The 26,779-nt window shown below is 41.6% G+C and overlaps 1 protein-coding gene across 1 annotated transcript in view; it reads right to left on the bottom strand.

Annotated features, from left to right (window-relative positions):
* The window catches only part of l(3)80Fg (dnaJ homolog subfamily C member 16 l(3)80Fg), a 94,518-nt gene that overhangs the window by 41,175 nt on the left and 26,564 nt on the right, over nucleotides 1-26,779 (bottom strand). Inside the window, exons 6-11 of the mRNA XM_080283911.1 lie at nucleotides 25,129-25,220; nucleotides 21,101-21,189; nucleotides 19,020-19,221; nucleotides 13,446-13,662; nucleotides 8,267-8,466; nucleotides 5,098-5,174 (exon numbers count right to left, since the gene is read on the bottom strand). Coding sequence (XP_080140037.1) covers nucleotides 5,098-5,174; nucleotides 8,267-8,466; nucleotides 13,446-13,662; nucleotides 19,020-19,221; nucleotides 21,101-21,189; nucleotides 25,129-25,220 — 877 coding nt within the window. The remainder of the gene's footprint in view (nucleotides 1-5,097; nucleotides 5,175-8,266; nucleotides 8,467-13,445; nucleotides 13,663-19,019; nucleotides 19,222-21,100; nucleotides 21,190-25,128; nucleotides 25,221-26,779) is intronic.

The raw sequence follows: 26,779 nt of genomic DNA, 5'->3' as shown, positions 1-26,779 counted from the left end.
CCTAGGATATGCAATTCGATCGAGCGTACCAGCGTGAAAATCTGTACATAAAGCCAATTTTTCAGTTCTTACATAAGTAAAAAGTATTATGCCCATGGTTTAGAGCTTGAACTTACACACCTTATGCCACAAGCCAGAACACTTTAGACCAACTGGTTCATGAGGTCTAGCCCATCAAAGTTGAAAAATGTTAGCCTTCCAGGTATGGCGACTCCAGTTTTCTATGTGCTTCCACCCCATTCCTCCTTCATTCCTCCCCTCCCATGACCTTCCTCACCCACTCCTATCACCCCCCTCTCTTCCTCCCCTACCCCCCTACCCCCTCCCGCTACCCCCCTTCAGAATTTTCCAGGTCATTTCCCCCCCCCCCCAAACAATAGCATGCAAAATAATTATGTTGGTGTTCGTCACTCAATCCCAACACCCTTCCCCCCCAACACTTCTCTCCTCCCCACCTTCCCTCCCTCCCATCCCCTTCCCTCATCGCTGTGTAGCTGTCAAAAAAAAAAAAAAAAAAAAGAAGAAGAAGAAGAAGAGCCAAAGCATGCCAAATCTTTTTCTTGGTGTTACTCAAACACTCCAGCACCCACTCCCCTCACCCCTTCCCCCCATTCCCTCCCCTCAGAGCTGTCAAATCAAGCAGCTGTAAGAATTTCATGGGGGAAAAAAAGTTAAAGCATGCAAAATAATGATAATGGTGTAACAGACAGACAAACACACAAATAAATGAAAAATAAAGCAGAATATGAAAAACTTTACAGGAAAACCCTGGGACAGGTTGTATAACTTTTGACACACGAGGTGGAACGGTCACGGGGTCAAAGGAGATAATTACCTGGGTGCTGCTCACAGTTGAGATTGCCCGAGACTCAACTGAAACTCTACACCACAGAGAGAGTGACTTATCATACACTTTGACAAAGAAAGAGTACAAAGAAATAAGTCAAAATGATAAGCATATGCAAAAAACCTTTGGCAGGTACATAACTGTGCCAGTAACATGCTTTTCCCCCCAAACAAAACATGCAAAAAACATGGAAATTCATAAAAAACATGAAAAAACATACATTCTATGTTTCGTGCCTCAATGTATACAATTACACTAACAATAATCTGGTACTGAATGAAAATATGCCATATGAATTGTAACAATGATGTATAATACTCTAGGCAGGGGAGGGAGTTGTTAGCAGACAGCGTACTACAGGGGATGGGCGGAGGTGGAGGGGAGAGGCCTGGAGGGGTGGTACAGGGGTATACAGGTGGAAGACAGACACCACAAGACAAAGAGGACAGGCAGAGAGGAAGTACTGGGATGTGGAGGGTGGGTTGGGGGATATAACCCTCCATAGGGAGACAGGGAGGGGGGGGAAAGGGGGGGAACCATGGCAGGGTGATGGAGGATGGTGGGGGAGGGTGAGGGAGGGAACAGGAGGTGGTCAGAGGCAAGGAAGGGGGAGAGGGAACAAAGATATTGGCATAAAGGAAGGCATCGAGAGGGTGGTGGGGGACTCTCCCCCCCCTACCATGGGTAGGGGCCCAGATCCTCCCCCCTCGCTATTTAGGACTTAGTTCTCATTGGTTTGCATCAACACATGTCACAATCGGGCCGAAGCCTAGCGTCTGCAGTTTTTCCCAACAACCCCTCTATCGATCACATTCGGTATCTTGCATAATCCTGAAAAAGGATCGATTGATCCTGTTAGCACTTTAGGGGTCAATCATTATGGTAATATGCACAGATGCACGCCAGTATACTGTAGAGGTGTAGAGATTATTTTGCATTCCCTTGGGAATATTAGCAATACCTTGTACTGCATTCATTCCTCTTTACCTGATTCTTGACCACACTGTCCCTCCAATTCTATTGCATTTTCTTGCCTTTTCATGAGTAAGTTTATTTGACAAATTTCATAGTACAGTACTATGAACATGATTTGTTACATCAACAGCTATTAAATCTCCATTTCTTTATCCAGCAATCAATTACACAAAGCTAAGTCATAATTTAGACTACCATAAGAAGGGCACTCCACAACCAAAATTTTGATCATTTTTCCACTACAATATCAGTTACCCAGGTTTTCACAGACAAATATCTTTTTCAATATACACTTCCTCCCTTTGGAGGCACCACTGGGCTGATGAATAAGTGAGTGAAAGGACAGGACCTTGAAAACACCACTACTGTACTGCTAGTTTTAGAGAACAGTGGCTGTCCTTAATTGCAGGAAACGAGAAAATATGTGAGGAAGATAGAGAAAGAGGCATAAGAAACTGTAGGAGGGCAGTTTGAAAATCAGAGACTTGTCCCACATTATGTCACAGGACTTCAAGATGTTTAGCAAAACTGCAAAGGTTCTATCTAAACCCCTTAACCCCTTAACCGCGGGGCGTCACTTTCGTGACGCTTGGGAGCAAGGGATCATACCGCGGGGCGTCGCTTTCGTGATTCTGTGTTATTTTGAATTCACCCGGGCTTCCAAGCGGGGGCTTGTATCATCTATCAGTACTGCCAATGTCCAACACTAGTCAGCACTCCTAATCTCATCTGTACTCCCATCCATTGTTGACAATTTAGCCATTTCTCCCCGTTCTTGACTCCCCTCCCTACCCCCCCTCCATTACCCTATCCTCCCGCCTGCCCGGCCATGCTACGCTAAGTAAATCTTCCCTGGAATTTTTCACTGATTTCATCCATTGAAATAAGCCCTATGTCCTATTCTTATACCAAATAATATATACAAGAAAGAAATAAGGTAAGTGAGAGTGCCATACACCTGGAATTGGCTAATCATCACCTGACAACACCTCACGTGCACTCGTTCGCTAATTTTCGCTGTTTTTTTCCCCTTGAAATATGCCGAATAATCTATTTTCGTAATAAATATACATGTAAGGAGGGAAGGGAGAAGCCTAAGTGATATTTACATTCACCTGGAACTACCTAATTAATAATGTATTGTCTAGATTTCCTGCCAATCATATGAGTGCTAGACAAAGCTGTTTCAAGATATAACATTGGTAGCTCTGAATATATATCTCCCTAAGTAGGCCTCTAATCTATTTTCGTAATAAATATACATGTAAGGAGGGAAGGGAGAAGCCTAAGTGATATTTACATTCACCTGGAACTACCAAATTTATAATGTACTGTCTAGATTTCCTGCCAATCATATCAGTGCTAGACTTAGCTGTTTCAAGAACCAATATTGGTAACTCTGAATAACCCCTAAAGCAGGCCTCCACGCTGGCCCTCGCTCCGTTATCAGTTTACTCTCACCTTCCGAAGCGAGAGTACGTATGTTTCTTCTTGCTGACTTCAAGGCCTTTTTTCACCTCCATGCAAATGGCCCTGTGACCTTTACCCCCTACTAAACATCGTTTGGAAAGAGGTAAAGGGCTGACAATTGATAAAAGAGTGACTACGATCTTTCTATTGAGTAAAACAGTGCAAGTGGAATTGTAAATAATGTGTAAATAATGTGTAAACAGCAAGTGAAAGTAATGAATGTAAATATACGTGAACAATGGAAAATAGTTTTATAAGTTATTTCAAGTGACAGTGCACAACACAGTGTAAATAAAATAGAAATGTAAATAACGTAAATAAAATAGAGAACGTAAACAGAAATGTAAATGAGTAGTATTATAAGAATACGAGTATATACCCTAGGAGTAATGAAAGTGAAAGTTTCACTCTAGCATGTCTGAATGCTATGAGTTATGAGAGTGAAGATGAAAGTGACATTCACTCTCAATGCCAGTATACAGGACGAGAAAGTGAATGCTACATATTTTACTGAAAGAAATTGAATCCCTACAGTGACAATAAACTAATACTACTGAAGGAAACTTATGGATAAAGACTGTAGATATATATAAGTGTTATATAGTAATAGAAATATAAAGTGTGAGGGGTTTTATGAATAATAAATGACAGAGTACCAAGAGCGAACTAGTGCCAGTGCGACGATCAGACGCGCTCGTAATTTCCATTGCTTTCACAGTATTTTTTTTTTTGAGTATGGATCCCAAACTACTTGAAAATTGTAGAATAGTGTTTATAGTGTTTGTATCTGGCTGTGGTAATCATATTACGGGTTGTCGGGAAGTATAAAGTGGAGACTTCGTTACCCTACTTCAGAGGTCTCCACAAGTCCTACGGTAACCGACGAAGGCTCAACAATCATTCCAGGAGAAAGCTGAAGGTATGTGCCATAAGTATATGTAATTTTATTATTCTAGGACTAATAACTGATTTTTGGCAAATATTTTTTGAGAGTCTGTCGGAGCCCAAATAACCCCGCGGCACACGCAAGTCATTGGTAAACAAGCCCGCGGTGTAGGGGTTAAAGGAGAAGACCAAGAATCAAAGAGGAGGTTATGAGAAGAAAGGTGTCCTACAATCTTTCTGTTTAGGACAAATTGAAAGACCTAACAATTATAGTGTTAAACCAAATTGGCAATAATCAGAAGGTTGGGAGGAGTCATCTTTCTGCAGAATTCTTAAGAGTGAATTACAGCAAACTTCCAGTAAGAAGGAAAGGTTAAAGATGCAAAAATGCAAAAAGTTACCCTGGCAGGATGTCAGCGCAGATGCACAGTTCTTCAGAATATCAAGAAGAACTCTACAGTATCATAAGGCCCATATCAGAACTAGGGCCAATGAAAGCAGTAACATCTTTTGAAGGAATCTTAATAACAGATATGAGAAAGCAACTGGGAGGAGATGGAGGAACACCACCAGAATCTACCATAATAAAACTAGGAGAAAATCTTAACAGAGTTCGTATATATCTGAGGAAGAAACAGCCACAGTGCCTTAATTGGTGAAATGTGGAGCGAAGAAAAGCAAAGTGAAGTTATTACAGACTTTTTGCAAGGTACCATGAGTAGGAAGAATATGAGAGAGTTCAGAGCATTTAAAATGGATGAAGTTATTTGTAGTATGACAAAGAACATACTCAGCATGATTCCAGACACAGCCTGTTAACAGTACTGTCTGCCCTAAGACATGAAAATGTGGTGGGTTTAAACTGTCTCATAAAAGTAGTCAATACAACAACATACATAATATATGTCTATCAAACTTACCTCAGATAGTCTTGAACTGACACAAGCTTGTTAACTATTCTCCAGACAATGCCTTGAGCATGTTCATCAAACAGTTCCTGAAAGATAAATGGCAAAAAAAGACTTGCATTATTAGAACTGATCAATGGAGTAGGTAGCAAAGCTGAGATGATCATGATGGACTGATTAAGAACTAAGGTGCCCCCAAAGTGTAGGAAACCTGGAGTGAAAAAATATATTTTATTTTCATCTGGCTCAAACCTGTATGTATATATATATATATTCACGTGACTTTAGAAACGGACTCCCGTGGGAGTTGTTGTATGCTGATGATTTGGTGTTGATTGCAGAGAATGAAAGGGAGGCGGAGGAAAGGTTTAGGAAGTGGAGAGATGGTATGGGGCAAAAGGGTTTAAGGGTAAATGCAGATAAAACAAAAGTGATGATATCTAGGATTGGTGGCGGTACTGTCAAAGACGAGGGAGAGTGGCCAAGTGCTGTTTGCCACAAGGGCGTGGGAAGTAATTCCATCTTGTGCGGCGTGTGTGATAAATGGGTGCATAAGAGATGTAGTGGTATCAGAGGTAGACTGTGAGATAATGCTGATTTCATGTGTACGGCGTGCCGGGGAGAGCAGGTGGAGATTGTCAGGTGTGAAAGGATTGAACTTGCTGGTGAATCTCTTGAGTGTGTGGAAGAGTTTTGTTATTTGGGAGACATGTTGTGTGCTGGAGGTGGGGCTGGAGCTAGCTCTGTGGCTAGGGTGAGAAGTGGTTGGAAGAAGTTCAGGGAGCTCTTGCCTCTCCTGACATTGAGAGGGCTCTCCCTACATGCTAAGGGGTCTTTGTATGCAGCATGTGTTAGGAGTGTAATCCTGTATGGCAGTGAGACCTGGGCAGTGAAGGAGGAAGATATTCACCGGCTCAGACGTACAGAAATGACATTGATTAGGTGGATGTGCAGTGCGTCCCTGCGTCCAAGGCCTGGAGGGGCTGGGTTTACAATGGAAGAGTTGAGAGGTAGGATGGGACTGGAGTGTACTGGTGTTGTGATGAGGAGAGGTAGATTGAGGTGGTTTGGACATGTGGAGAGGATGGGGGATGATAATTGGGTGAGGAAGGTGAGAAGTGTTAATATTGGGGGTGGGGTTATGAGGGGTAGACCGAGAAAGACATGGAATGAGGACATTAAGTGTGACCTTAGGGTTAAGGGACTGAACAGGGAGGCTGCAATGGATCGTGCAGCGTGGAGAGCCGCCATTAGGTGATCCAGGCCGACACATGCAAGCACGTTGGAGCCTTTAAAAACGAAAACGAAAACGAATATACTGTATATATATATACTGTATATATATATATATATATATATATATATACACAGTGGAACCCCGGAATTCGTGGGCCTCTCTACTCATACAAATCAGTTTTTGTACAGCTTTTTCGCCCAAAAATCACTCCAGTTTTCCTACAGTGACCCGTTATTCACACAAAGAGATGCGGCAACGTAGGTGCCACATGGTCGCCAGTCTGGCTTTGTCTTCCACACGCTATGCATCAGTCATACAGGCTCGATTAAACTTTGTGATAAATTACGTATTTTTGATAAAATATTGTACATAATCATAGGCCCTTAGAAGATTAGTGAGTCAGACAGAGCTAAAAGTAAAGCAGTGAGAACAACATTTGAGCTGAAAAAAGAACTCATTGCAAACTTTGACAGTGGAACCCGTGTCTCCGATCTTGCCATTCATTATGGTATGGCGAAATCTACCATTTCATCCATACTAATGAACAGATTAATGCAAATTACGTTCCTTCTTATGGAAAAAAAATTATTCGGTTTTCAAACAATTTGCAACTCGTACAGCCTCCAGGAACGAATTGTATACGAATACCGGGGTTCTACTGTATACATATATATATATATATATATATATATATATATATATATATATATATATATATACTGTACTCTAGAACTGTTGATTGGGAGGCCCCCAGGCAATACTTCTTTGATTTTCCCAGGAATGTTTATTGCTTCCATGGCTGAGAGCCATCTGAGCATGCTGTGTGTGTTATGGAGGTGGAAGCGTACATTCCTCTCTCACATCCTTTGATTAATGCAAAAAAACCTTGGTTTAATCAAGCTTGTTCTAATGCTGTCCACAACAAGGAGACGGCCTGCAAAAGGTATCAGAGCCAACCCATCCCTGAATCCCATCTTCTCTGCATGGAATTGTGCTAAGTCTTTTCTTCACTCTGCTATCTCATTATTCCAGACTGAAAAGTCTCTCTCCAGCTCAATAAAACTGTCTGGGATGAGAAACAGAAAATAAAAGTGAAGTGACCATAAGGAAAGAGTTAAATAATCATTTTTTCCATGCATTGTGACAAGAAGGTAATCATGAAGGTCTTCAGGTTCTACATATTCCCCATATCATGATGATACTGTACAGGTTTAGTAATAAAATAGCTTCAGAAGCTGTCTTGGAGAGAACCTGACACATGTTTGGTAAACAGAATGAGTTACTATATTTTTTCTGCTAACTAACCCTGGTCTGTCTGGCCAAGCAGACCTATCAATATCAACCACAGGTAAGGAACTGGTTCTGTGGGGCTGTTCTATACGTACTGTACAATGCTGTACCATACATACACCAAGCAGGGACCCAGCACCCCTATGTGGTAGACAACACCTCATCCACACTGGACCAGGGTACTTCCTATGGCAAGGTGCACATAAATATGAGGAGTTTTGGCTCCTACATGGACACCAGAGCTGCTCCACCCAGGATGCACAGTACCACCATGTGTAGGCTCCTCATCAGAATCAGATAATGAGTAACTTAATTTAATCACTGGTGCCAAATACAATAAAAAGTCAAGCTAAAAATGTTCAAAAATTTAAAAGATGCTTGTCATCCTGGTTAAGTACAGTGTACAGCCATGTAACATAACAGGCCTGCAAAAGAAAATATAATATCCAACAGCAACTGGCACATGTCACCATGCTGCCAATTTTAATCCAGTTCCCTCACCCATCCTGGTGCCTATCACTGAGTGGCCAAACAACCTTCAAGTCAGAGACAATCAGCAGAACTGTCACTGAAGAGCCAATTCTGAAAGGAACATGCATGCTAGTTATGTCAAGTGCAGGGTAATACCTTCAGCCAAAAAGGTACTGTTCTCACCTGTATAACAGCCTCATAGGACATGGGTTGATTCGAATGGAGGAGCCTTGTGACAGTGGCTCTGAGAGTCTCTCGTGAGGCATTGTGCTTTTCACCTTCTGGCTCCCAGCCACCTTCTAGCCACTCATACTTGAGGTGGTGTCGGTCTGTGCGCCACAGGATTACAATGTGGTGGTTGGTCTCAATGGGAGAACCTGAAGCTGGACAGGTTGAAAAGGTAAATTTATGGTTGGAGCAGAGCTTATGAAAGGTAACATGATTACATCTGCCATTATATGCTGATTTTTTTATTTTTAATTCTACTAAGTTAACATACTTGGGATCTGATTTACTGGATTATATATAATATAACCAAATTATGGCACCTGGTGGTTTAGTGGGTAATTACAGCACTCCAATCGGATTGAGCCAGTGAAGGTTTATATCCAAGGGGTGGTTGGGGTTATTGCTCATGTAATGCCACTCAGGGATGAGTGAGGCTGGTCACTCTCATCTTAAATGTCAGGACCAAATTGCCTAGCACCGGGCTTCTATGCTTCTCATGGGGCAACGTAGAATTGGATGATGGATGGATCAGAGAATACTATCACATAATCAATATCAACTCACCCAGTTTTTCATGTATATCTACAAATAAGGTAACTTGATCAAAAGCATGGGTAATCAAATTTGAGAAGGAAGTCTCTCTCTCTTTATATCTCACTCTGAGCATAGGCTGCACAGAGCATTCTCAAGGTCCAGTAGTCTTCCTAAATATCATACACTTCCACATATCACCACTTCAGCACTAACATCTACCATCAATACTGAATACACACTAGGGCAGTCTCATATAGGACTGCCATATTGGTATTAGCTGGGGTATTTTTGCAATATGTCAGCAGGTCTTCTGGCAGATCAGTAATGTCTGCTTTATGAAATTCAAATCCTTATACTGTTCACTGCCCAGCTGGGATTCAAACCTGGGTCCAATAGGAGTGCAGCCCACCTCACGACGTATTCGGGCGCTGCCTCCCCCACGTTTTTAGTCTTCCCCCACATGTTTTATGAGCTTTGAGGATGCTTGCACTGTAAGCACTGGGTGGGGATGCAGCAATATTACTACACCCATACAAAAGGAGGAGTTTCTCAGGATATCATTCTTAATCTCATTTAATCATGTTTTACAATACTGTACTCCCCCACCCCAAGGTACAAACACACCAGCATAAATTCAAACATCAGTGATTGCAGAAGTAACTAAAACTCCCAAGTCAAGTCACCAGCCACTTCTGCTGAATTCCAAGTCATATCAAACGTCTTTCTTGCCTCAAGTCAAGTCTTTACTGTCAAGTTGTAAATCATAAGTCTTTTTCTAGAAAACTGCCACTGTTTCAAGAGACCACTAAAACTGCTTAGACCTCAATTATAAGTTTCAAGAATCATCGAAGAGACTGCTTCCCTTCAGTTTTAAAATTAGAAAGAATGGTAGACTGTATGCAACAGACATTATAATTTTGTTTCTAACTTATGACTGCAATATATATTAAGTACAGTAATATTATTGAATATGTCTTGCACAAGGACAGGAGAGGTTTTTAACAGCAAATTCTATCTATCTATCTATCTATTGCCAGATGCCCCAATCCCACACGGGGTGGCCACAAACAAATCACCTCCACATCACCCTGTCCACTGCCATTTCACTGCCCTGCTCCCACTTCACACACCCCTCTCTCATATACCTCTCCACTCCATCCCTCCATCTCATCCTTGGCCTTCCCCTCCCTTTCTCCCCCTCCACCTCACTCACATACACTCTCCTCATCAGTCTCTCACTCTTCATCCTCTCCACATGGCCAAACCACCTCAATATGTTTCTCCTAACGCTTCCTATCACATCCACTCGAAAATACATGAACCCAATATTACCCGACATCTGTTGCTATACATGAGAATCTGCGAGGTAATTAACAATACTGTTCAGTTCTCTTTATGGACTGTTAAATCTGTATTCTGCCAGTATATCCTGAGTTATTTCAGCCAAGTCTTAATTTACAATTCTTTCACGTTTTAAGTCATCACATGTATTAGGCCAAGTCCTGTGCCAAAACAAGTCACACTACCCATAAGTCCAAGCTGTTACAAATTATCAAAACATTATGACAAAAGCCTGACTCTAAGTTGGAACACAGATTTGAGTCAGTCTCTAGTAGGCTGTATCTTTGTACAAAAGTAAATGTGACTGAAGTGAGTGCAAAAATTACACTGGAAGAAGTCTTCCAAATATTGGAGGTATGGTATGAATAATGAGAAAAGCTAAGGCGGATGTCAGAATGATTCCTAGATAACACAAAATGTAATTTTTCCTGGAGTGGCAGAGGATGTTCAATCTGTCCATTTAATTCTGAAAGGCATTGTATATGCTTGCATGTGTCAATCTTGACTACCCAAACAAGACTCTCGGTCTACCCCTCATAACCCCACCTCCAATATTAACGCTTCTCACCTTCCTCACCCAATTATCATCCTCCATCCTCTCCATATGTCCAAACCATCTCAATCTACCTCTCCTCATCACAACACCAATACACTCCAGTCCCATCCTACCTCTCAACTCTTCCATCATAAACCCAGCCCCCCCGGACCTTGCACGCGGGGACGCACTACACATCCACCTAATCATTGTCATTTCTGTACATCTGAGCCAGAGAATATCCTCCTCCTTTACTGCCCAGGTCTCACTACCATACAGCATTACACTCCTAACACATGCTGCATACAAAGACCCCTTAGCACATAGGGAGAGCCCTCTCAATGTCAGAAGAGGCAACAGCTCCCTGAACTTCTTCCAGCCACTTCTCACCCTAGCCACAGAGCTAGCTCCAGCCCCACCTCCAGCACACAACGTATCTCCCAAATAACAAAACTCTTCCACACACTCAAGAGATTCACCAGCAAGTTCAATCCTTTCACGTCTGACAATTTCCACCTGCTCTCACCGACACGCCGTACACATAAAATCAGCATTATCTCACAGTCTACCTCTGATACTACTACATCTCTTGTGCACCCATTTATCACAAACACCGCACAATATGGAATTACTTCCCACACCCTTGTGGCAAACTGCACATGGCCACTCTCCCTCGTCGTTGACAGTACCGCCACCAACCCTAGATATCATCACTTTTGTTTTATCTGCATTTACCCTTAAGCCCTTGTGCCCCATACCATCTCTCCACTTCCTAGACCTTAGTCTCAGAACCCCTTACCTGAAGCCCATCTCAGGTATCTCTATGGAATATGTTTCTTCCTCACTGTGCCCTTTTCATCATTCTCTTTTAACCTAACCATGCCTAAATCTATTTCTGATACTTACGACAACAGTTTGTTTAGTTTCTTAAGGCTCCAACATGCTTGCATGTGTCGGCCTTGGACACCTAATGGCAGCTCTCTATGCTGCTCGATCGTTGGCAGCTACCCTATTCAGTTCCTTATCCCTGATGTCACACTCAGTGACCTAGTCCCAGGCCTTTTTCAGTCTACCTCTCGCTACCCTACCCCAAAAAGCAACACTTTTCATTTTCTGCACCCAATTATCATCCCCCATTCTCTCTACATGCCCAAACCACCTCAATCTACCTCTCCTCATCGAAATACCACTACACTCCAGTCCCATCCTACCTCTCAACTCTCCCAATGTAAACCTAGCCCCCCCAGGCCTCACGTTCAGGGACACACTGCACATCCTCTTAATCATTGCCATTTCTGTACATCTGACCCTGCGAATATCCTCTTCCTTTACTGCCCAGGTCTCGCTACAACACGGAATTACATTCCTAACACATGCTGCATACAAAAATTCCTTAGCATGGAGGGAGGGCCCTCTCAATGTTAGGAGAAGCAACAGCTCCCTGAACTTCTTCCAACCTCTCCTCACACTAGCCACAGAACTATCTCCAGCCCCTCCTCCAGCACATAACATGTCTTCCAAATTACAAAACTCTTCCACACACTCAAGAGACTCACCAGCCAGTTCAATCCTTTCACACCTGACAATCCCCACATGCTCTCCCTGACACACCGCACACATCAAATCAGCATTATCACACAGTCTACCACTAATACCACTACATCTCTTATACACCCACTTATCACAAACACTGCACAAGATGGAATTACCTCCCACATCCTTGTGGCAAATTTTACATGGTCACTCTCCCTTGTTTTTGACAGTACTGCCACCAGCCCTATATACAATCACTTTTGTTTTCTCTGCACTTACTCTTAGGCCCTTGTGCCCCAAATCAATTCTCCACTTCCTATATCTTTCCTCTCCCTTCATTTTATTCTCTTCAATCAACACCAAATCATCAGCATACGACATCTCCCATGGAGGTCCATTTCTGAAATCATGTGAGAGGGCTTCAAGTACCATAATAAACAACAAGAGGCTCAAGACTGACCCTTGATGAACACCCACTTTCATGCATGTATGTATGTATTTAGTGGGTCTAAGTTGTTACAAAAATGGAAAATCTATTTGGGCCTGCACTTGGGATGCCTGGTACCACTTAGAATAAATCCCATAGGTTCTGAGCTTTCGTTACCACACAATTCCTCTATTGTGCACCATGCTTGGTACCAATTAGGAGCGATAACTAGGGATCCGTGCACTGCACACAAAAGCTCTTTCCATGATTTTCATTGTCTAATCTAACAGTTTTAGGGGGCGTATTTACTCAATAGCATCATCTTTTCCCATATAAACACAGGCGTTTATGGATCGTACAGTTTACAGTAAAAGGTTAGTTGAAAAATGAGGGGGGGGGGGGAGGCAGTGGTTCAATCGGTAGAGAGGTGCCCTGCAGTCCTACCGGACCCAGGTTCAAATCCCGACTGGGGCATGGAACAGTCTGAGGATTTGAATTTCATAAAAATCAGACTTTACCGATCTACCAGAAGACCCACCGACATGTCATAAAAATACCCCCACTAATACCAATACATCAGTCTTGTATGAGACAACCCTAACATGTATTCAATATGGACGGTGGGTGTTAGCGCCGAAGTGGTGACATGTAGAGGTGTATGTATGTAGGAGGACTACTGGGCCTTGATAGCAGGCTGTGAAGCCTATGCCCAGAGTCAAAAAAAAAAAAAAAAAAAAAAGTTAACAGCTACATAAGAGTGATACCTGCAGTAAGGGCATTCATGAAGTCAACTTGTTTTTCCCTAAAAAGGTATGCATATCTGACTCTCTCCCGCTCCCTGGCCTGGTCGGCAGCAGTGGCGTACTCCCTGAGAGCTGCACGGCTAGGGTCGTGGGCTGGGTCATCCTGGGTCACCAACACTACACACAATCGACGCCGTGACCTCACACTCTCCACTGGGCACAGTGCATCAAAGACAGACTGGTCCAGAAAGGGAGGAACTGTTAGATAAACAATACTTAATCATCATCATCATCATCATCCGGAACTCTTTTCCCACCTCAGGTGGGTCCAAATAGTCAAGAAAGTCATTAAAAAATAAAAATAATAACAAAATGAGAAACTAACCACAGTCTGCCCAGCTAAATTGGCCACACACTTATTCATTCATAATTCAAACCCCCAAAATCATAACTCCACCTCACAGGCATAAACATCCACACTTATACATCTCATAACACGGACCAGCTAGTCACTCTGATAACCCTCACTTCACTGGGAAAGAACAAGGGTGCCAAACCATTGTCATACACTCCTATGTACAAAGTTCTTCCAACCAGCTAGATCTCATGTCAAAATCCCAGCCTCACCACTCTCCATACCTCTCTGCACATAATCAATTACCGTAACTATCCACCTTCTTGGCCTATCATGCCTCCTCCTACCTCAAAACTCATTCAGCTGGAAGGAAACTGACAACAAGACAAGTGGGACTCACTTCTATCAAAGCCTCAGTGAGTTGCCAGTTTGTCCAACTGGTCATAACTTGAGCTTGACATGCTAGTTTTGATAATTTATTAAATCTTTCTCTCTCTTCCTACAGCCACTTTCAGCCCAGCAGTTAATTTTATCATCAAATACAGATTTTACAATACAGGTCTGCATCTTCTTTGGGTGCTAACACCATCAGGCAGTACATGAATTTCATTGGCAGTAGCTACAGTTACTCTGTTTCTGGGTTCAACCTAAGGGGTGGGGATGACAGATGGGAGAAAGCCTAATATCTCATAAAAACTACATGATGCTGTTCCAGCAAAAAACTTTGTGTAGTGTTAAAAATCCCACTCATATGAAGTAGGTTGTATGCCCCCTATGCTGACTCACATGGAGTAAGCTGTATGCCATGGGTTAAAAGATATATCCATACCCTAATATCAGGTGCATCAATAACCAGCGCTTCGCTAGACTGAACAAAAGAAACTGGGGAACATTCCCACAATCTGAATGTTCATCACTTCGACAGTCCGACACCCTGCCTCTTTAGTCCGACACCTCGCCTCTCCCTAGGTTTGAAACGAGGCTCTCCCAGTCCTCCCGTCCTCCCTCCATCCCCCCTCTTCTCCCCCCCCCCAGTCCCTCCTCTCCCCCCCCTTGTCCCTCCTCCATCCTCCACCACACTCAGCATTGCCAGGCATGTCTCTCTCAGTCCCCCTGCCCTCCCCCACCCCTGGCTTTCTCCTTCTCCATCCCTCCACCCTCTCCCACCTCCACTTGTCTCCCGTGTGTGTGTGTGTGTGTGTGTGTGTGTGTGTGTGTATTTACCTAGTTGTATTTACCTATTTGTAGTATACAGGACTTGAGCGATGCTCGTGTTGTCCTGTCTCCATATCCACATTTATCTAGTTTACTTTTACACACATCAATGTTTTTCTCCTGCACCACCTTTTTGTCTAAGTCGTTCCAAATACTTACGTATTTACCCAATATACCTAATTGAGATACACACGAAATATACTATGCTCGTGGGTTCCCATCGCTGTTTCTCAGTAAGTCAAATTTAGCTTTAAACTCATTTAAGTTTTTTGACTGGATGATCTCTTTGTCCAGGCTATTCCATAAATCTATACTTCTGTAAGGAAAGCTATATTTCTTGATATCCTTCAAGCAGCTTGACTTTTTCAATTTCATTCCGTGTCCTCTTGTTGCTCTCTTATCCCATAAAAACAGATCTTCTCGGTCAATTTTATCTACTCCCACCATGGTCCTGAACACTGCAATCATGTCTACACTCTTTCTCCTTTCCTCTAAGGAAGGCAAATCCAGCTTTTCCAGCCTCTCTCTCTATGACAGATCTGCCAGACTGGGGACCATTTTGGTTGCTGTTCTTTGTATTCTCTCAATCTTGTTTATATCTTTCTTTTTGTGTGGGGACCACACTACCACTGCATATTCTAACCTGGGGCGGATCATGGCCACTATCAATTTTTTCATCATCTCCTCATCCATATAATGAAATGCTACTCTTATGTTAGTCAGGAGTTTATAAGTCTCTCTAACTATCTTATTAATGTGCTTTTCAGGTGACAAACTATCTTGGACCAGCACTCCTAAGTCTTTCTCTTCTCTCATTTTAGTGATTAATTCATTACCCAAAAAATAATTCACTGATGGCCTCCTGGTACTTTTACCCATTTCCAATATTTTACATTTCTTTACATTAAATTTCATTTCTCACTTCCGGCTCCAATCATGTATCCTATCCATATCATCCTGCAGCATTTTACAATCCTCCTCAACCTCTATCTTCCCCAAGATCTTTACATCATTAGCGAACAGACTTGCATAACTGTTCACTCTATCCACCATATCATTTACGTAAATCAGAAACATTACTGGCGCCAACACCGAGCCATGGGGGACTCCACTTGTTACTTCCCTCCATCCAGACATCGTATCCTTTATTACTGTCCTCATTTGTCTGTCTCTCAAAAAGTCTCTCATCCATTCCAGGAGTTTCCCCTTCAGTCCTCCTATATATTCTAGTTTCCACATTAGTCTCTTATGAGGTACCTTGTCAAAGGTCTTCTCTAAGTCTAAGTACACAGAATCCACCCAACCATCTCTCTCCTGTACCACATCAATTGCTCCTGAGTAAAAGCTCAACAAGTTAGAAACACATGACCTTCCATTTCTGAATCCAAACTGACATTCAGCCAAAATATTCATCTCTTCTAGATATTTTATCCATCTGTCTTTCAGGATTCTCTCGCACAATTTTGTGACCATGCTGGTTAGAAACACTGGTCTATAATTCAGGGGTTCTTCCCTGTTTCCTCCCTTATAAATTGGTACCACATTTGCCCTCTTCCATTCTTTTGGCACTTTCCCCTCTTCCAGAGAACACATGATTAAACTGTGAATTTTATCTGCCAGTTGTTCTCTGCATTCCTTCAGTACCCAATTAGAAATTCCATCAGGTCCTGGGGCTTTCCATACATCTTGGGTTTCCAATAATTTGTACACTTCCTGTACCTCCACTTTTATATCTTTTATCACTGGTACATTTCTAGTCACTCCCTCCCCTTCCACAAACTCTTTTTCATTAGTGAAAACTGATTGGAAACATTTGTTCATTATTTCAGCTTCCACTGCTGCAGCTCTAAAGACCTCTCCTTCTACTTTCAATTTAGTGATTCCTTCCCTTTGTTTCAATTTACCACTAACAAATCTATAGAACAGTTTGGGTTCATCCTTGCATTTGTCTATTATATCTTTTTCAAAATACCTTTCTTCTTCTCTACGTATTCTTGTGTAATCATTTCTAGTTCTTTTATATTCTTCCTTTGTTCTGGTGTTGCCTCTCTTTCTCCAGTTGTTCCACGCCTTATCTCTTTCTTTTTCTGCTGTCATACACCTTCTATTAAACCACTCCTTTTTCCTGTTTTCTTTCCCTCTCACTCTTGGTACAAATTTGTGTGTGTGTGTGTGTGTGTGTGTGTGTGTGTGTGTGTGTGTGTGTGTGTGTGTGTGTGTGTGTGTGTGTGTGTGTGTGTTCTTACCTAATTGTATCTTTACAGGAATGAGTCAAGCTCGTACTGTCCCGTGTCTTAAACCCTATTTATCGAACATATCCTTAAAATTGTGAATTGTTTTGGCACACGCTATTTCATTCAGTAGTGCATTCCACTGATCAATTGCTCTATTTGGGAAACTAAATTTCCTTACGTCTTTATCACCTCTCTTCTTATGCAGTTTTTTGCAGTGTCCTCTTGCTGATGCTTCCCCATAGGTTAAGTAATCATTTATGTCTATTTTCTCCTTCCCTGATATGCATTTATATTGCATAATCATGTCACCTCTTTTCCTTCTCTCCTGTAGTGTTGGTAGATTCAGTTTATTCAGTCGTTCTTCGTAGCTTAGATCCCTTAAGCTTGGTACCCATCTTGTAGCGGCCCTTTGAACTTTTTCAATCTTGTCTATGTGTTTTTTGAGTGAGTGAGTGAGTGAGTGAGTGAGTGAGTGAGACTAGGGAAGGGGGAGGGGGAAGCAAGGCTGTTTGGCTTTCTTGCCTCCATCCCTGTGCCTCCACCCTCCCCCACCCCCACGTCTCCCTCTCCCCCACCCCCACGTGTCTACCTCCCCATCCCCCTGTCCATACCCACCCCTGCTTGGCACACTGCCATTAGCCTGCCTGGCTGTTTAGTTGCCCTGAAGCGGTGCTGAACACCACACGTCCCACCACCCTGCCCTCCTGCATGTGATGTTTGATGTGCCATTCTTCAGCAATAGTACTGTTTTGTTTATGAGGGTAATAACATTACCTATGGTGTTTCTGTGTCAGTATGTACTATTACCTATGGTGTTTCTGTGTCAGTATGTACTATTACCTATGGTGTTTCTGTGTCAGTATGTACTATTACCTATGGTGTTTCTGTGTCAGTATGTACTATTACCTATGGTGTTTCGGTGTCAGTATGTACTATTACCTATGGTGTTTCGGTGTCAGTATGTACTTACTGATTAAGGTATATGAGAGTTTGGGTTTGGGAACAAATCTCTGGCTTCTCTTCAGTATTTTATGGGGAAAATTGCTTCGATATCCAACATACTCAATGACCGAACACTCTCAATGGTACAAACCCACTGCCAGATGTCGGGGTATGGGTGTGTTAGACAGATTTTGATCTCAGTCCCAGTTTTAAGCAGAAGCTAATGTAATTCAATTAAGAATAAAGCAATAGTAGCCTTGGGTGGAAAACTAAATCAGGTCAAGCAGCCCTGTTTAACACTGACCCTTCTTCAGCAAATAATGAGACAGGCTGTCCCACAAAATTTAGGCAGTCATACGTCAGTAAGACAGTACAGCAAACCCTCATTTTATGTTACCTTTTTTATGTCCTGTTTTACAGGTAATTCCCTGGTGGTCTTTCTGATACTCAGAGGCCTGATATGCTAAGGGATATCACAAAAAATGAGACCCATCAAATAGCCTGCTCTGTAAAATGGGCCACGCAGTCATTCCATCAAAGAGACATGTCACACAAGGGAGACAGGTATGAACAAGCGGGATTAAATTAATGAGAGAAAAGGGATAACTGAAGCAAAAGGGAAACATGCCAGGTAGTCTACTGGGTAAAGATGGTCCAACCAGCTACGGCTAATACAACATAGTTTAAATCCCACATGAAATGAGTTTAAATCCAACAGATAAACTGGTTTCTTGGTCACATAATGCCACTCAAGGAAGACTGAATAATCATATTTGCCCTAGATATCAGGAGTGAATAACCTAGCCTTGGGATCTTACACTCCTGGGAAAGAAAAAAAAAAAAAAATACCTGAGAGGAAAGACGAGGCAGAACCAAGAATTTGTTGCCTTCAATGATATCCTTCATGGTAGGATATGGAAGGTCACTCATGGTCATAGCAGCCACAGCGCTATGTGGATCTTCATGGAATACCAGCAATGTATCTCCTTTAGGTGGTACTACATACCGCTTCTGAATGGATTCAGTGTCTCCACGGTCCATCTGTACATATCTGTAGTGTACAAGGATAAGTGAAAACATATTAATGACAGGACTTGCAATTGGAATGTGTAGTGGATATAATGTACTTAGGATAACAAACCAGAATGAAACTGCATAGAGAAAAGAACAGTGAGAAAGTCAATATAGTAACACTGAAGAAAGTGAATGCAACACAGTATGGTGTGTAGGAAGTGATGCATAATACCCTGCATGTGTGTAATATGAGGGCGAGTCTTTTTTTCACTCCCATATAAAATTGCCTGAGCCCTCCCTTGCTCCCACCTCAGACATACAATATCAAATGGACTCTCATCACCTTGGTGGTATATATATTTCAACATGGTGAATGTAGTGCACCAGATAATTCACAATATGAAAAGAACAAGTCTTGTATTTTCTCATTCAGTATTCTCATATTGCCCTACATCCACTGTTACAGCTATCCTACTATTTCTGTAAAACTACAGTATGCATATTCTAAGCACTTACTATACTATGCTTTCATCCAATTTATTCCTTCTTGTTCTCCTCCCCCCCCACCAAAAGAAGAAGGAACCAAGGGTTAGATACCCTAAATTGTGCCCTCCAAGAAAAAACAAGACAACAGAAAGCAGAATTCAAGATCCATTTATTTTGAGATGCCTGGATACACTGTGTTTAAAAGATTGGAGGTCATAGGCAGTAGGAAATACAGACAGAGGACGATAGTTCAAGAACTGACTGATTGAATTTATGAAGACTGGGAGTAATGGTTAACTCTTGCATTAGAAAGATGGACAGAAATGGAATGAGAGTTTGACAAACTATATTTTCTAAAATTGTCCAAGCACCCTTGCATCATAAGTTTATAACTACATCCTCTTGTTCTCCCACCATCCCATATGTTGTAATCATCTCAGTCAATCCTTTCCATACCACATGGACACTCGTACATCAGTATATCTCCTCTTTCTCTACTCTCTTGCAATACAGGTAGTTTCAGCCTTTGTAACCTCTCCTCACACTGGAAATTCCGTATGTTAAGTATTATCATGGCAGTCACTCCTTGCACGTTCTCTATTTACTGCTATTTTGGCTGGGGAAACCACACCACCAGAGGATATTTTTAATCTACAGTAGGTCTACCAATCATCATCCATTTTTCACATATAATTGGCATTAGCTAGGATGAATTGAGCAACCTTTCTAAAACTGTCAAAGCCATACCAATATACTGCATAATAACTGCAATAGAACATTTAAATTTTTATGGAGGGATGGTTACTCAATGCTCCAGCAAACCCTGAAATACTTTGTTAGTGTGATCTCTGGGATAAGGGACTGAACAACAACAACAACTTCTTTAAAATTAGAATATTTATCCTGTAACTCCATGGCTTAATTAAACTGTTTCTAATCACTTTCCTAATAATAATTTCTCCATGCCTTAAAATCAGCTTTGCTTTAATTATATTTATTTTCCCTATGCTTCTTTACTTTACCTTCTTCCCAATTCACAAACTCAAGTTTAATTATTAAATGACTGCTCCTACCTTAGGGAAAAGTGCCTTATGTTTTGAATATCATATACAGATCTTTGTAAAACACGCCTCATCCAGATCATTCATCATCCCTCATTCCCATATTCTCCTTGATGTTCTGTATCAGTAGGTTATCTGTTAGCTACCAGTTCATGTAATTTCTAACCCCATGTGTCTGTACTGTTGCCTGCATCACTCTCCTCCCAGTTAACCTCTTTGCAATTAAGTCTCCATTTGACACAAACTGACTCCTCCTTTGTGCAAGTGTTCCATGGTCAGTGATCTCCAAACACAAATGTAAATACAACAGATGTAAACTTACAAAGGCACGTACAATACTATGAAACTCAGGGAAATTAAAATGCTTACCCAATGACAGCTCGCTCTCGGAACTCCCATCCAACAGTGAGGTAGCGGAGTCTGATGATATCCAACTGACCAAAAATCAACACCCTCACCTGTGCCAACACAATAATATGAGTATATAAAACACATTACAGTAAACTCTCAATAGTATGTCGTTGCAATATCCGGCACTGCTGACTAGGCTGTATTGAAGCAACATCCAGCAAAATTATGCAAGATCCGGAGCCGAAATGGGATATAACCGATGGTTCTATGTAATATCTGGCACTGAGGCATATCGACCAGATAGTAAGTGGTAGCCAACTGGCACTGTATTAATGTATTACTGTACTGTATCATTATTTTATTGTACTTTATGCTTAGTTTTCATCTTTTACCCATGGGAAAGTTTTTAGGACAGAGAGCTGCAACAGTTAGTAACACAATATCTGGGTCAAAGCCAAACTGTGCTGATGAGGGTACTATGCAATATCCGGCATTTCACGCTATTCAGTGTAGGGCGTGCCTGAATTACAATGGATAATTGAGAGTTTACTGTACTACCATATTACTACAGATGCTGTATGGCAACCTGAAACACTAGCTCCAATCCTGACATTACTCAAGCTGTACATGATTCTCTGGGACAGTATTTTGCTGATACAGCATCACTATCATCATCCAAGCACTACCTCCCATGTTCACATTCAGTATAAGATAGAGTGTAGAGTTTTCTGATACCTATGAGGGCTTTACACAGATGAGAAAACATGTACTTTATGAAGAAAAACATAAAACATATATGCAGATGACTAGGACTGTGTGGAGGGCCAGGATTCTGGAGTCCTGGTCCATTCCACTGTCCATGCTGTTGATAGTTCCCCCACTATTATACTTTCCCTTCCTTATTCTCTGGCTCCTTCTTCACACTATCCTTAGGTGGGAAAAAAGGACAGGAAGATGATGATGATGATGGCGATGATAAAGCTGCAGGAACAATTTTACCCATTCTGTGCCCACAGAAGTTATGAGGATATCCACCACCACCACTGCCAGACGCCATAATCCCGTACGGGGTGGCCATTTGACTCTGAGTTATTTGTTTTACAGGGAGAGGCACTAACCCTCCACCAACCCACTTGACACGTAGGGAGCACGTATGGTTTGGTTATATGGTTACCACCCAGCGTTGTAAATGGTTTCTTGGCTTACAGGAAACCATTTGGCTTGTAACTCAATGTAAAGCCACCTGTAACGGAAAGAAAAGCATTAAGTAGTGACAGGAAAGATGGGAGAAATAGGAAGAGAGGAGGACAGGCACAGAAAAAGAATGATAAAGGCTAAGGAAGAAGTAGGCAGCACTACATCAAGTGAGTGGATGATGGTCGCCACCACCTACCACTTATAAGGATATACTGTATATATTTTCCCCCGGATGTATTCAACTAAGAGCATGGATTCGACAGCCTGTTTCCGGAAGAGCAGCAGTCCTATGTGCCAGACACACTCACACCTTCATGTGTCACCACCTACTACACAAGTACTGGGTTAGGATACCATTATCTATACCAATATAACTAATCCAATACTGTGCAGTACATTAATACATGTACCACTGTCAGACCAAACTCTCTGAGGAAAGTGCAATAAACATCAATATACAGACACTTCCACTTACTCCCAAACTGTCTTTATGATCACCATCATCAGGACCATCACCATCATCATCATCCTAACAACATTTTCCACTTAACAATGAGGCAGGAAGGATCCAGACACAGGAATATCGATCAACTGTCTCCAGTGGAAACATCCATACAGGCATTCACTCATCATTCACACCTCACAAGCAAACATACCACACAGAAATATCCTTCGTTTTAAATATTTTTACTTCCAAATTGATGAAAAATATAGTAAATCTCTTGGCATAAGCATCTCTATGCTCATCTGACTCCTTCTATCTTTCATAAATTTGCTTCCTCAACTTGCAAACCTTGCTTTCCTTCACAGTTACTTTTCAAGTCAAGCTACTATTATCTTGGTATTCCACACATCCTCTCCCCATCAAACTCATATATACCAGTACCCCATTTTCACCACCCAACTCATATCCAGTCACTATGCATGGCTAGACCTTCATAGCAAACTCTTCTATAGTGTTGATTAACAGACATTCCTCATGAATCTCAGTACAGGCACTGAACAGCAGAGTTTCAGTGAAACATAAGATAGATTAAATAGGATCTCATGCTAAAACAAATCATGTTAAAACTGACAATATAATCATTTTTTTTTTTTTTTATCAGAACAGAGGAAGGAAAAACAAATGAATATAAAAACTAATCCATACACAAGATTATTGGTGTCCTCTGTTCATAAAATATCTGTAACAGTTAGACTTGAACAGCAGTAAGTTGAAGTTTGGAGGGAAACAACTCTGGGGAGGCAAGTTCCAAAGAGATGCAGTTCGGGGAATGAAAGAATTCTGATAGGCAGAAGTTCTGCAATATGGTAGTGTGACAGTCCAGTCATGAGCGCTGCCAGATGCCTGTGTAGCACAAGAGAAGGCATGGAGAGGTGGCACAATGGATGCAATTTCGTCTGAGCATTTGCTATAAAAATATCTGTAAAATAATGCAAGGGAGGCAACATTCCTTCCTACTTGCAGGGGAGGTAGTTTATTAGTAACAGCAGGGTTATTAATAATTCTAACAGCTGTGTTCTGAATTTTATCTAGTTGTTTTAATGCTACCTCTCCACATCCACTCCACAAGGGTGAGCAGTATTCAAGCTGAGTGTGTACATAACTCATAAATTATAGTAAACTGCTGGTCAGTGAAGAAGTTACGGACTCTGTACATTAATCCAAGTTTCTTTGAGGCAGTTTTAGCAAGTGATCTGACATGAGAAGTCCAGCTGAGGGCATTCTTAAGTGAGACACCGAGAATTTCAATACTTTTGGAGATGGGAATATTTGTAGCATACGAATCTGGCAATATACATGGAAAATAAGGGTTAAATTCTGGAAACCAAACATTATCCTTTAAAAAAAAAAAAAAAATCTCCCCTGAGGCCTTAATCCTGAAAGAGGTGGCAAAAAAACAAATCACCTCCATGTCGCCCTGTCCCTCACCACTATACAGGACAAATTACATGCTCGTGTTATCATAAGATCGTTACTTCTATTGTAAGATCGTTACTTCCCTTAGTCTTAAATCACGACTGTACTGTACTTCTTATGTTATCCAAACTTTTGCAACCCTCACATATATTCCATACCAGCCTCATTTCCACTGCTCTCACTTATGGCTTTTCAGATTTTGGTCAAACCAAACTTTCACACCTACACTTGTACACTGTTACCTATAGACAGATGCCTTAATCTTAGAAGGGGTGGCCACAATCAAATCACAATCATGTTACCCTACCCTCTACTATCAGCCTACGCTCCCTCCCAGACATTAGTGTGAATAATAACATACAGGTACCTTCATGTAGTCTTCCCGCAGCCCCTGTACTTAGTCCTGTTCATGGCTTTTAAAGCATAGGCCACCCACCTTCCCCTAGCTTTTATTTGAGTTGCACACCATACCACTCACACTTTCTGTAGCTTCTTCAGCTCCTCCTCCCTTCTATTTGTCTAAATAAAAACACAGACTCGACACTCCATTCGCTGATGCCCAAGTCCTCCTATACACCACACACCTTCACATATTGAGGTTATTACTCACCATCAATATTTAATACACGCTAGTGATGTCGCATTCAAGACTGGTGTATCTGTATTAGCAGGGGTGTTATGACAAAGGGTCTTGTGGAAGGTTAGTTATACCCGTATTAACTAAATTAAATAAACTATTCCCTGCCCTGGCCTAGGATCACAATCACATCCTTTTTATGCAGCAGCCCACTTCCCTTAGCACCTGACCACCACCTCTCCCTAAACACACAATCCACTTCTTAAATAATGGCACTCTGATTCTCTTGTCTTGGCTTCATTACTTATATTACACCTCAATAAAAGCAAAAATGGATCAGAAGAAACATACCCTGTTATCCATCCAGCCCCCGAGAAATGTATCCACATTTTCTTCAGTAATCCGTTGCACCAGCTTGTGTGGGAACTTGCTTCGGATAAAGTCTGGGGATTAGATACATCATAATTACTACAACACACAATCTTCAGGGAACAAAAGTGTATAGGAACGAGACATTATGATGATGGGTGATGATGAATTAACTCTGACTCCCTGCAAACACTGCCGGTAAAAATCTGAATACTGAACACTACAGGCAGTTCTCATTCAGGACAAGTTCTAAAACATCACAACATTTTATCACATAACTATATTCGTCTACAATTGGATGCCTTAATCACATAAGGGGTGGCCACAAATGAATCGCCACCATGTTGCCCTATAACCTGATATTTTGTTTCCCTCTCCTCAACTTACACCCCCCGCTCTCTCATAGTTCTCTACTCCAATCCTCCATCTCATCCTTAGCCTTCCCCTCTCTCTATCCCCCTCTGCCTCACTCACATACACTCTCCTTTTTAGTCTCTCACTCTCCATCCTCTCCACATGGCCAAACCATCTCAATGCATTTATCCTTATGCTTTCCATCACATCCATATCCACACCACAACGCTCCTTCACTTCCTTATATGTTAGTCTGTCTCTCCATCTAACTCCACCTGCTTGTCTCAAATAAATCACCTCCACTGCTCTCACTCTTAACCTGTGTCCTTCCAACAAGGTCCAAGCTTTGCTTCCATACATCAGAGTGGGTATCACAATACCACCAAGCAGCAACGTTTACTTCCAATCTCACTTCCCTGTTTCTTATCTCTACTTTCATTGAACTAGCAACCTTTCTTCCTTGTTGTGCCCTTTCAAGCATGTCATCCTCTAACCTTCCTTTCTTACTAATCACATTACCCAAGTACTTAACCCTTTCATGGGTAAATGAATATATTACTGAACAATACAGTAGGGTGTTTTATATCCTTTATTTTTTTATTTTTTCATTCATTAGGAAGACCATTTATTCATTTGTAACATGTATCAGTTTCATAACAGTACGGATAAAAATTAGGGCAGGGGAATGAAATGATTGTAATCATTTTTCGATGCCGCACAAATCACTGAGTGAGGAATGTGGGGAGCGTGAGGTCCGGGTGGGCAAGGATGAAATGATAGGATACAGTTTACTCAGAGTGGCCAGGCGTGATGAATGACTCCTGTTATTCCGTATGTCATAAAACATTTTCTAGTATACCTAGAAGTGTCATTTTTTTACTAAATGGATCGCAGATAAATGCCCTACAATATTGTATAATCATTGCTGAAATGTTTATGTGTCTGTGAGTAAATGAGCACTGAATAAAAAAGTGAATGATACAATATGGTAATACCTTTTTTTTTTTTTTTTTTTTTTGAAGATCATTCATAAATTTATAACATAAACCAGTTTCAAAACAATACAGTTATAATAAGGGCAGGGGAATGAAATGATTGAAATCAATTTCTAATACCATACGAATCGCTGAGTGAGGAGTGTGGGAGCGTGAGGTCTGGGCTGGCGAGAGATTGTCACTCAGTACTTGGAAGTGGTTGGACTCAGGTTGCGTCGAAAGAGTGCGAGAGGGTTAAGGACACACATTTTCCATCTCCTCACTATCCAGCCTAACTGCATATT

This window comes from Coenobita brevimanus, chromosome 99 (genome assembly GCF_032717465.1).
Source record: "Coenobita brevimanus isolate Jiangsu-jjx chromosome 99, ASM3271746v2, whole genome shotgun sequence".
In the NCBI taxonomy this organism is placed as follows: domain Eukaryota; kingdom Metazoa; phylum Arthropoda; class Malacostraca; order Decapoda; family Coenobitidae; genus Coenobita; species Coenobita brevimanus.
The sequence above is the reverse complement of the archived record's forward strand: the minus strand, read 5'-3'. Positions and strand labels throughout refer to the sequence as shown.